This window comes from Danio aesculapii, chromosome 1 (assembly GCF_903798145.1).
Source record: "Danio aesculapii chromosome 1, fDanAes4.1, whole genome shotgun sequence".
NCBI classification, from domain to species: Eukaryota; Metazoa; Chordata; class Actinopteri; order Cypriniformes; family Danionidae; genus Danio; species Danio aesculapii.
The window spans coordinates 4,823,348-4,835,919 of record NC_079435.1 but is presented as its reverse complement, the minus strand read 5'-3'; the positions used below and the strand labels follow the sequence as shown (position 1 = coordinate 4,835,919).

Here is a 12,572-nt window from a genome sequence, read left to right as displayed (position 1 = left end):
TTTCATTGTTTTCCAGTTGTTTCCAACATGACCAGCATCAATACAACAGTCACACCACAGACGAGCTCAGCTGGTAATGTAGTCTGATGATTCCTCTGTTGAGTGTGTTTAAACTGAGTGTGCAAAGGGCCTAAAATCCTTGAGGCACCCCATACCTTACTGGGCTGACTTGTGAAAGCTGCCCATTAATATTTACAAACTGATAACGGTCAGCTAAGTATGAATTGTAGAGCCTGTCCCTGGACACCTGTAGACTTTAAGCGGTTTATGAGAATATTGTGGTTGATGGTGTCAAATACCGCACTAAGATCCAGTAAAACTAATAGCGAGATGCACCCTTGGTCAGCAGCTAAGAGTAGATCATTGGTTATTTTCACTAATGCGGTTTCTGTACTGTGATGAGCTCTGAAACCTGACTGAAACACTTCAAAAACATTGTTGGTCTGCAGAAAGGAGCATAATTGAGCAGAAACAACTTTTTCTAGTATTTTAGATATAAATGGAAGATTTGAAATAGGCCTATAATTAGCTCAGTTGCTGGGGTCCAGTTGTGGTTTCTTAATAATAGGTTTAATAACAGCTAACTTGTAAGGATTTGGAACATGGCCTAAAGATAAAGAAGAGTTGATAACGTTAAGAAGAGGTTCTCCTATATCAGGTAGCAATTCTTTCAGTAATTATGTTGGTAAATTGGGTTTAACATACATGTAGCTGGTTTAGAATTATTTATAATTTAATCTAGCTCTTCCTGTTCTATGATTTTAAAGCACTGTAGGTTATTTAGATTCAGTGGCGTGTTTACTGGATCTGAAGTATAAGGCGGTGCAGAAAGCTTAATATCTTCTATTTTCTGTCTAAAGCCTTCTATTTTATTACTGAAAAAATTCATGAAGTCATCACTACTAATTTGCAGTTATTTGTTAAAGCAATTATTTGTTAATTTAGCAATGGTGCTAAATAAAAATCTAGGATTGTTATGATTATTTTCTATCAGTTTGCGGAGGTGCTCAGCCCTGGCAGATTTTAAAGCCCTCCTATAACTGGACATACTGTCTTTGTATGCAATTCTGAAGACTTCTAAATTTGTTTTTCTATTTACGTTCCAGGGCACGGGTTGCTGTTTTGAGAGCGCGGGTTTGACTATTATACCATGGTGTAGTTTTCTCCCTCTAGCCTTTAGCCTTTAGTTTGATGGGTGCCACAGTAATTAGTGTGCTAGTGAAGATGGCATCCATTCTGCCGGTTACTACATCGAAGTCATTTGCGTTTGTGGGTGCATTTTGAAATAGAGAAAAATCAGATAAGTTATTTGTGAATTCATCTTTGGTGGAGGGAACGATAAATAAAATCGTACAATAAAATCAATAAAATCCTATGGGGATTTTATTGAGAAACTCAGTTTTATGGTAGCAGCCGATTGGCCTACAAGGTGATGTCATAGTTCCCCCACACTATAGTTATGTTGTTTTAATTCCATAAAAAAATCATACTCGCCCTTATGAAATTCAAATATGGTTTTGCAACACTAACCATTGCTTAACCAGGGTTTGTAATCTTTATATTATTTATTATTATTACTTATTATGAACTTTTATTACTTATTAAAAGCCACTTCATGTATTTTTATAAATTGCATCTCTTTTTGGAGCCATATTCTGTCCTCTGGAAGTTGCATTTTGGACCGAATTCATAACTGAAATGAAATACACTATGTTTACTGCCAAGCCATCGTAGGGTTCTGAAATATATTTGTGTAAACTGGCAGTGGGCAGAGTTACAGACATCAAAACAAAGGCACAATCTGACAAGACACATTTTCAAAGGAGAATATCTGACTTTGGCATTGTTTAGTTTTTTAGCATAGTTTTAATTTATTTCATTTTTTTCGCACATAAAGGATCTCATTTACCCAAAATCAGCCGATCATAAACATATCATAATATATATTACATCATAAATATATTTATTTTTAGATTTCTATTTACTGTTACCATGCTTGGTGTGAACATGCCTTCATTAACTGTGTTTCCATCTTTTTTGTTTCAGTTACTTTACAGCCGGTCACTTCCACAACACCTACCACTTCGATTAATACAGGTAAGGAGGACACTGGACTGAATGTACTTATTTTCTACATGAAGGACACAGTAATTCAGCATCAGAATCTGATTTTTCCTCTGTTCTATCCTCTGTTCTATCATCATTTTTATTAGTCCCCTTACCGGTTGACACTTCCGCATCATCTACCAGTTTTGCTATTGGAGGTAAGAATGATACTGGTCTACAAAAGGGAAACACAATCCATAATTATTATTGTCTTCTTGAAGAACGCAGTATTACAGTACATCTCAGTTTGACTTGGCATCTTACTTCTTGTAAGTATTACATATAATTTACTTTTACAGCCTCTTCCACATCTTCTAACTCTCCTACTTCAACAGGTGAGGATGACAAAAAATATAATGCATTCTTTTAAATCTGCATATCATTAGCATCTGAATCTAATTGATGATCATTTTCTTAGTCCCTTTACCAGTTGTCACTTCCACAACATCTACCAGTTCTACAACTGCAGGTAATGATGTGCCAAACTGGACTGTAAGATCAAAACACAACCATTATTATCAGGGTCTTCTTAAACGGTACATTATTGTTCAGTACTGTATGACTTGGCATCATATGCCATGTAAACCTTTCAATTCATTTACGTTTAGTCAATTCTGCAACATCCAGCACTTCGCCCACAACAGGTGAGAATGATGCTACACTGAATGTGGCCTTTCAAAAGACATCATAATGATCAAGAACACTGTAGTTTCACTCCTGGGTCTGTTTTACATCTGTTTTTGTCTGATTTAGTTTTCTTACAGCCGATCACTTCCTCAACATCTCCTTCTACCTCTACAAGTAAGAGACTCCACTGTACTGTATTATGTTGCACAAATGTAAAAAAAATGTTTTTTTCATGTATTGTAGAGCAGTGGTTCTCAAACTGGGGGTCGCGACCCCTGCAGGGTTGCAGAATAATTTCAAGGGGTCGCGAGAGTGATTTAAAAACTGTGTAATTTTCAGTGATTATAATAAATATTTCAGTATTATAAGTGAAAGCTAATATTTTCAGATTTTTTAAAGATATTATTGATGAATTCATAAAGTATTTAGGACACATTCAGGCAGAATGCATCTTTGCACTTAAAACGCAGCGCTCAGGAACAGTTTAAAACTGTTGTCATGTCAACTTGCTGCAGTAAACAAAGCCGGCAACGCTTCTCCCGCCTTTGCGCTCTTATTGGCCCACTGCGCTAGACTGAATCATTCAGTCAACGCCTTCTGCCTTCAGATGACAGGAGATACAGCCGCGAAAATGTAACGCGCTGAAGATGAGAGAACGAAAACACTGACAGATTTAGTTTTAGAAACCAGCTAAAGCTACAAATAATGGCACATCTGATTACTGATCACGTGGTGAATGTTAATCCACCATCTACACTTTTCCAAGAGTGGATAAAAGACTTCCATTGGCTTCAAGTCTGCTATGAAAATAACTAAAGCATTCACTGTAAAGTCTGTGGGACGGAACTTTCAGGTAACAGTTTGCCACATCTACACATTTTAAGCACGATAGGTTCTGTTTAATTCTTTATTTAATGGCTAGATGCTATCAGCTATATGTAAAATTTAACACCACATACACCATTGCAAAAGGGCTTGCACTGACCAAGATTAGACTAATATTGCAGCTCATGAAAAGACCGGTATTGCTATTAAAATGATGTATACAAATAATAAGGTATATGTCAAAAGCATCTGTGCAATATCAGACACCAGGCGTGAGAACACAGTACAGTTAACGTATTGTTAACAGATTCATTAATGAATTCATGTCAAGCAGTGCGTGCAGGGCCGGTGAGCGGTTCGTCCGTGTATCTTTTGGTCACTCAATTAGCTATTAAAATGTGTTTTCTTGTGATAACGGGATTTCATTGAGACATATTTTCCTCACGCATGCATATACATATATTTTTTGCTTGTTAGTTTTGATTAGTGTTGATTTCAAATGCAATAAATCTGTTTATAAAACTTAAAATAAGTTATTTTTATTGTTTGAATATGTTTTGGTAGTGGGGGGGTCGCGAGTTCTTGACGATCTTACATTGGGGGTCGCTGGCTTAAAAGTTTGAGAACCACTGTTGTAGAACACAGTAAGTCGATATCTGTTTCCATTCTTTTACTTTACATGCAGTCACTTCCACAACTTCTGCCAGCATGATGTCTACAAGTGAGGAAACACAAGGTCTCCGTAATTCATGTAATCAGAATTAACAGAGTCATTTATCATTCTAAATCTGATTTATCATCTGTTTGCATTTTTATTTTTCAGTCCCTTTACAGTCGGTCGCTTCCTCAACATCTACCATTCCTACTACATCAGGTAAGGATAATGAAAAATGTGTCCTTTTTAAAGACATTTCTCACTATTATACATATACACACATATATATATATTTGTCTCTTTACCAGTTGTCTCTTCCACATCTACCAGTTCTACTGCTACAGGTAAGGATGTGCAGAACTACAAGACCAAAACTCAACCATATTTATTAGTGTCTTCTTAAACAGCACATTATTGTTCAGTATCAAATTACTTGTAAACCGTTCAATTAATTTACCTTCAGTCTCTTCTGCATTATCCACACGTCTAACCACAACAGGTGAGGATGACGCCAGTCTGATTGTGGGGCCTTTAAAATAAACTTTTATTAACAGCTATTATGATGAAGAACTTAGTAGTTCCACACATGAGTGTGATTTAAGATCTTTATATTTTAGTTCCTTTACCACCAGTCATTTCCACAACATCTACGAGTTATTCAACAGGTGAGGATGATGGTGGTCTGTAATATTGCCTGATCTATATCCCTATGAACAAGACAGCAATTGAGTCTAATTTATCATCTGTTTCTGTTTTCTAGTCCTCTTACAGCCAGTCACTTCAACTGCATCTACTACCTCTACTACTACTACAGGTACAGACTAAACTAAACTAAACAGGTTGTACTTATTAATTCAATTCCTTGTCAGTGGAATCCTGTTTTGGGTCTGGTGAGTACATGGCATGCTTGAATTCTGAAGGTTTAATCTAAATGTACTGTCTTCCCATTCTAGGTTTGAACATCACAGTGCTGGAAGAATGCAAGGTTAGTTGAGATGAGTATCTGAAGTTATTGAAGGGTTGGAGTCAATGACAGCCTGGAATAACAGCACAATAATGCAGATTCATGGACATATTTTTTTTGTAGGTTTGTTTATGTTGCTGATTTTGTGTTGTATATATTTAATATTCGAAATGGTTTATTGACCAATAAGCAAACACAATAAAGCTTTTATTAGAAAGTGCTTTAAAATAACATCAAATTAACAATCATATATAAACATACTTTAGAATTATTTTTTAATTGTGTTTATGTACTTTTTATACAGTTTTAATTTTTATACATCACTGGGTGATGTATATTGTTTTAAATTGATTGATTGATTGATTGATTGTTTGTTTTAATCTTGTTTGATTTTAGACCACAGGATGGATTGATTGATTGATTGATTGATTGGTTGGTTGGTTGGTTGGTTGATTGAATCTTGTTTGATTTTAGACCACAGGATTGATTGGTTGGTTGATTGATTGATTGATTGAAGCTTGTTTGTGATTTCAGACTACTTGATGGATGAATGGGTTGATTGATTGATTGATTGATTGAAGCTTGTTTGTGATTTCAGACTACTGGATGGATGGAGGGATTGATTGATTGATTAATTAATTGATGGATCGATCGAATGATTAATTGATTGATTGATTGATAGATTGGTTGATTGATTGATTGAAGATTGTTTGTGATTTCAGACTACTGGATGGATTGAGGGATTGATTGATTGATTAATTGATTGATTGATCGAATGATTGATTGATTGGTTGGTTAAAGCTTGTTTGAGATTTCAGACTACTGGATGGACGGATTGATTGATTGATTGATTGATTGGTTGATTGATTGATTGATCGAATGATTAATTAATTAATTGATTGATTGGTCGTTTCAAGCTTGTTTGAGATTTCAGACTACTGGATGGATGGAGGGATGGATTGATTGATTCTTGTTTGTGATTTCAGACCACAGGATTGGTTGGTTGATTGAATCTTGTTTGATTTTAGACCGCAGGATTGATTTGATTGATTGATTGATCAAATGATTAATTGATTGGTTTGTTGATGGATTGATTCAAGCTTGTTTCTGATTTCAGACTACTGGATGGAGGGATTGATTGATTGGTTGATTTGATTGGTTGGTTGGTTGGTTGAAGCTTGTTTGTGATTTGAGACAACTGAATGGATGGATGTATGATTGATTGATTGATTTGATTGATTGATTGATTGAAGCTTGTTTGTGATTTCAGACCACAGCTCGATGTGTGGAAAATCTCCTCGACCTCATAGAAAGCCTAACTCAAGTGCTTCCCTTCACTGTAAGAATAAAATTATAAAATTCTGTTTTGAAACATGGGTGATACTGTAACATTTCTTTCAACTTTAGTTGAAAGTAAGCCTGTTTATATGATCACTACAATAGGATGTGACCAAATGTTTGGACATGGTCCTCAATAGTACAGAGATGTTTGTAGAGTCAGCAGCAGCCGACTCAAATAAACTGGTGTTAGATGGAAATCGTGTGTTAAAAGCCAGCGAGAAACTGGTGTCCATGCTGGTGAAGGCCACGAACACAAGTGACAATATCAGCTTTACTCTGGACTCTGTGGGTAAGTGAAAATGGATATGCAAGTTACTGCACATACAGCCTACTGTACATTAAAATGTAATTTTTAAAAATAAATTACATTCTGGATGACTTTATTATTTCACATTTTCTGGTCTGGATTTATTGGATTGATAGGCTAAATTATTTAAAGTTTTTTCTTTTAATTCAGAGGGACAAATCTACAGTGTTGGACCACAGGTCACCTTAGATGAAATCCCTGAGCTGGAGACAAAAAAAGCTTTTGTGGATATCGATCTGATTGGAATTGCCAAGAACAATGAAATAAGTATGTACAAAAACAATTAGTGTATCTCGTTTAAGATATGTTTACACAAACTGCTAGTAATTATTAACACAGAGCAAATATGAACATGAATTTCAGTTGCCTGATTTCATAGCATGCAAGTATCTGTTTCTGTCCCACAGGATCTGCTGCTGTGGCTTTCATGAGCTTCACCACAATGGAGAATCTACTGAAGGCCGACTTCTTCAACACAACTAATGACACCATTAAAACCATGATGTCCACTGTGATCTCAGCTACTCTTCCCAAAACCAGCAACACTACACTCACCAAAGCAGTCAACTTCACCTTCAGACACATCAGAGTGAGAGACTGAAATGTGTTTTTGTCCAACATCAGCACTGATCAACATCTGAACACATCTAATATTCACTCTTCTCATATTTTCTGCTTGTTTCTTCTTCTTCTTGCAGGAGTTTGACCCCAACGGTTCTCTGTCCTGTGTGTACTGGAATATCAGCGAGTGGATTGTAGATGGTTGTTCTGTGTTAAACAGCAACAGCAGCCACACTGTGTGTTCCTGTGTTCATCTGTCCACATTCGCTCTCATCATGCAGACCAGCAGCAGTCCACCACCGGTACCAGAACATTTCTAGAGAGCATTGAAGAGCAGCACAGATTTGGCACTCATGTTCTCTGCATGTTTTCTCAGAGCGATCTGCTGGATCTGCTGAATCTGGTGTGTGTGATCGTGGGTCTGGTGTTATTCAGTTTGGCTCTGTTGTCCTTTGCTCTTTGTCAGTGGAGTCCTGGAGTCAATAATGTGGCTCGAATCAACATCTGCATCAGTCTGCTGTCGGCTCACCTTCTGTTTCTGCTCACACAACAGTTCCTGAGCCTCATTCGCCCTCAGCAGGTGAGAATGATGAAGGAGCTCTACAGCTCAGCACAGCCGCACTGAGAATCCTCATAACCCTCTCTCATGGTCTCCAGGTGTTGTGTGTGGTGATAGCAGGCCTTCTGCACTTCCTCTTTCTCTCCGCCTTTGTGTGGATGTTCATTGAAGCTGTGTTGCTCTTCATCTGTGTCAAGAACCTATCACAGATCAGCTCCAAAAAGAGGGAGGAGCTTAGCAGTGGATTCCTGTGTGCGATTGGATATGTGGTTGCTCTGGTTGTAGTGGGTGTGTCTATTGGGTTGATTCCAGAAGCATACGGTAGCAAACAGTGAGTTGTTTTTGTTTACGGTAATTTGTTTAGAAGGAAATAACCAAGAGGATTTTATGATATCTCTGCTATCTGTTGAACATGCTATATCAGTGTCACAGAAAAGATTCAAATCTATAAAACACCTGAAATAATATTTTGATAAGTTTATTCAAATGATGTTTTATTTTGCTTTTCCTGGATCATATTAATGCACATTTATACACATACTGTTTCAACATCACATGCAAGATTCATATGTGTTCAAGAGTCAACATCTAAAATAGTTTTTTTTTCTTCTAATCAGCTGCTGGATTAAAACTGCTGAAGGGTTTATTTGGAGTTCTCTGGGTCCTGTTTGTGTCATACTAGCAGTAAGTTCTAGCATTTAACACACAGGCTTATAAATGTATATAAAAACTAAAGTTATCATTTCTTTGTTCTTTCTGCAGCTAAACTTGATTCTCTTCATTAAAATCGTCATCACTCTGAACTCGACTCTCAAAAATCTAAATGCTGAAGTTACACAGATTAAACAAACCAAGTAACAATCTTTAAGTTCTCACCTAGACAGTCTACTAATCACCATAAATGTTTATTCATGAATCATATAATACAATCCTAAATGAGAAAAGGTTGGGACAGTTTGGAAATGCAAATTAAAAGAAAGTAGTGATTTCTAAATTTACTTAGACTTGTGTTTCATGCAGACAATACAAAACATTGTTTAATGTGTTCTGCGTGATTTTTATAGTTTTTTATTTTTAAGTAAACATATTCAAATTTTAGTTCTTGCAACAAATTTAAAAATAGTTGGAACAGTAAAACATTTACCACTTTGTAATGTTGCCATTCCTTACCACAAGACTTAAAAGACATTTAGGGATCAGTGCTTACCACAGGTTTGGACCTTCCCACGTCACATGGTTACCTACATGCGACAAAAGAAAGTGATTTTTAACAGTATTTTTATTTATTATACACTGGGGTTTTTTCAATGGGTGGAAGTTTTTTTTAAGACAATTGGTTTTACTTTTATTCTATTCAGAAGCCACGTGCTCCCACTGACAGGTAAAATCTGCTGCTGACATTTTGTTTAGTATTGGCAAAGCTTGTTAGATATGTATCAAATATGTAATATATTAACATCATCAAATTAAATGACATTAAGGAATAAAAACATCTAAGGAATAAAAATCTTTAAAAAGTGTAATAATTACAACAATAAAACTAAGGCAAATGAGTTAATTAAACATTTTTAATGGTGTACATATATTTTGCAGCCAGTTTAGATGTAATTTCCTATAATTAATAATTTTTTTTTACGTTTTAGTCTGGCGACGCAGTGGCACAGTAGGTAGTGCTGTCACCTCACAGCAAGAAGGTCGCTGGTTACAGCCTCGGCTGGGTCAGTTGGCGTTTCTGTGTGGAGTTTGCATGTTCTCCCTGCATTCGCGTGGGTTTCCTCCGGGTGCTCCAGTTTCCCCCACAGTCCAAAGATATGCGGTACAGGTAAATTGGGTAGGCTAAATTGTCCGTAGAGTATGAGTGTGTGTGGATGTTTCCCAGAGATGGGTTGCGGCTGGAAAGGCATCCGCTGCGTAAAAACTTGCTGGATAAGTTGGCGGTTCATTCCACTGCGGCGACCCCGGACTAATAAAGGGACTAAGCCGAAACGAAAATGAATAAATAAATGAATATTTTAGTCTTGTGCGTGCACTGTCAGCTGCAAAGCCAAGCGAAAGTAAATCAGGCTTAAAAGTAAGGCGGCCCACCCAAGTAAAGTCTGTGTGTGGGAAGCACTGGGGACTGAAAGAACCAAGTGATGAATAATTTTCTCCCATTCTTCCTGCAAACAAGTCTTAAGCTGGGAAACAGTATGGGGTCTTCGTTGTCACATTTTGCGATTCAAACACTCCACACATTCGCTATTGGAGACAGGTTGGGACTGCAGACAGACCAATCAAGTACCTGTATTCTCTTCCTCCGCGGCCAAAACTTTGTATTATTTGTGCAGAATGTGGGGTTGCATTGTCTTGTTTAAATATACATGGGCATCCATTTATTCCAAAAATACCTTCATTTATTCATTTTCTGCCGTTTTTCTGGGGCCTGGTCGCGGAGGCATCAGTCTTAGGAGAGAATCCCAGACTTCCCTCTCCCCAGACACTTCCTCCAGCTCCACCGGGGGGATCCCGAGGCAGTCCCATGCCAGCCGAAAGACATAGTCCCTCCAGCATGTCCTGGGTCTTCCGCGAGGCCTCCTCCCGGTGGGACATGCCTGGAACATCTCCCTAGGTAGGTATCCAGGAGGCATCCAGAACAGATGCCAGAGCCACCTCAGCTGACTACTCTTGATATGGAGGAGCAGCGGCTCTACTCCGAGCTCCTCCCGAGTGTCAGAGCTCCTCACCCTATCCATAAGAGTGCACCCTGCCACCCTTTGAAGGAAACTCATTTCGGCAGCTTGTATGCGAGATCTTGTCCTTTCGGTCATGACCCAAAGCTCAAGAGAGTAGGAACGTAACTTGACCAGTAAATCAAAGCTTTGCCTTTTGGCTCCGCTCCTTCTTTACCACAACTTACCGGTACATTGACCACATTACTGCTGCTGCTGCACCGATCCGCCTCTTAATATCACGTTCCATCCTTCCCCCACTCGTGAACAAAATCCCGAGATATGCCAAAGATATGCCAAAAAATACCTGAAATACTAAATCATCTGACCACAGTACAGGTTTCCACTGTGTGATAGTCCATGCCAGATGCCTCTAAGCCCAGAGAAGTCGAAGGCATTTCTGGACACTGTTAACATAGGGCTTCTTTTCAGCACAGCACAGTTTTAACTGGAATTTGTGGATGTAACTACATATTGTGGTACTTCACATAGGTTTTCATAGTAGTCCTGAGCCCATGTGGTGATATGGCTTATAGATGAATGAGAATTCTTGATTCTTGATCAGAGATCACGGTAGTTCAGCATAAGCTTTCATATTATCCCAACCTTTTCTGATTTGGGGTTGTAATAATAAAAAAAAAAAAACATCAGAGATCTTTGTTTTTCTACAGGGTTATAGCGTTTAAAACAGTTTGTCAGTTTGTGGTTCTTGGTTGTCCTTGGATTCTGGGTTTCTTCACTGATAGCAGTGAGGTGCTGCAGATCGTCTTCCTGATCTTGAACTCTCAGCAGGGAACCTTCATCTTCCTGATCTACTGTGTGCTCAATAATGAGGTCAGACATTTACTCCGTTTAAGCCTCTACTGTCTGCTGTCTTGCTATCTTGACATTTCTTCAATGCTGCCCCTGAAAATCTTCTAAAAGCCCTTTCTCTCAAGGTTTTGTTCTTGGTCTCCTTCAGTTTATTTTTCATTAGTAACTCATTGACCATATTATGTTTCATGAACTCAGTCATGCTGATAATTGCTCTGCTTTTTCATGTATTACTGCATGTAATTGATAATGCATGTATTGCTGGCATCTGATTGCATAATAGACTTCTGAAATTATTGATTATAAAACTGAGGCTACTGTTTCCACCAGACCTTTAAAAGAGGTCTGAGCTGAGTGGTTTAAACACACACAGAATGCTTTTGCTTTAAATATTTCCCAGTTTATGTCTGTCTTCCTATCACTTTTCTTTGTCTGACTCTGTCTCTTAATCTGTTTAACATTCACTGTTCATCAATCTGATCATTTCAGAGGTTAAATTGATCTCCAAAACTCACTCGTCTTCCCTCCTCTCCAGATCAGACAACAGTACAAGAACTGCTTCACATGTCTTTGCTCTGGAAACAGCTTCAAGTGCAACAAATAAAATCAACACTATTTTACAGGATGTTTTATATGATACAGACGTTTTATGTTTAATGTTTAATGTCTGGTATTAATTATCATGTCATCTGGGTTGTTGCTGGTGAGTGAAAAGCATATGGTTGCATATTGATTGTTAATGATATTCTGTTGTTGATTGTTATTGTATAATGCTTTTTAAATGATTATTAAAATAATTATTACATATTTTCAGTTAAATTTAGGCAATTGTCTAAAACATTTAAGCTCATGGTAAAGGGAAATAACATGAGTTTACATTATATGTAATCAGATGATGAGTTGTGAAGCTCTTTATTTACTGATCCTCCATTATTATATTTTGGTTTGTTGAGCTCAGAATGCTGATTGTGATCATTTCACATTTTAAATATTAATGTGCGTCATACAATGTCATGTAAATGGGTGAATATATTGATTCATTTTCATAGTGTTACACATTAAAAGCTAAGCTGTAAAAAAGTTTCATAAATATATATATGTATGTC

The 12,572-nt window shown here is 37.3% G+C and overlaps 2 protein-coding genes and 1 long non-coding RNA gene across 3 annotated transcripts in view; all 3 read left to right on the top strand.

Annotated features, from left to right (window-relative positions):
• The window catches only part of adgre9 (adhesion G protein-coupled receptor E9), a 67,003-nt gene that overhangs the window by 36,299 nt on the left and 18,132 nt on the right, over positions 1-12,572 (top strand). The gene's annotated exons all lie outside the window — the stretch shown is intronic.
• Positions 28-12,089, top strand: LOC130223281 (adhesion G protein-coupled receptor E3-like). Its single transcript, XM_056456066.1, has 13 exons — positions 28-73; positions 5,167-5,198; positions 6,448-6,516; positions 6,621-6,807; positions 6,976-7,092; positions 7,233-7,414; positions 7,524-7,688; positions 7,763-7,966; positions 8,044-8,276; positions 8,563-8,629; positions 8,708-8,799; positions 11,325-11,487; positions 12,002-12,089. The coding sequence occupies exons 1-13, from the start codon at positions 28-30 to the stop codon at positions 12,068-12,070; spliced, it is 1,626 nt and encodes a 541-aa protein (XP_056312041.1). The 3' UTR covers positions 12,071-12,089.
• Positions 2,212-2,549, top strand: LOC130223329 (uncharacterized). The gene is made up of 3 exons (XR_008836651.1): positions 2,212-2,264; positions 2,406-2,441; positions 2,525-2,549. It is a non-coding gene; the product is annotated as an uncharacterized LOC130223329 (long non-coding RNA).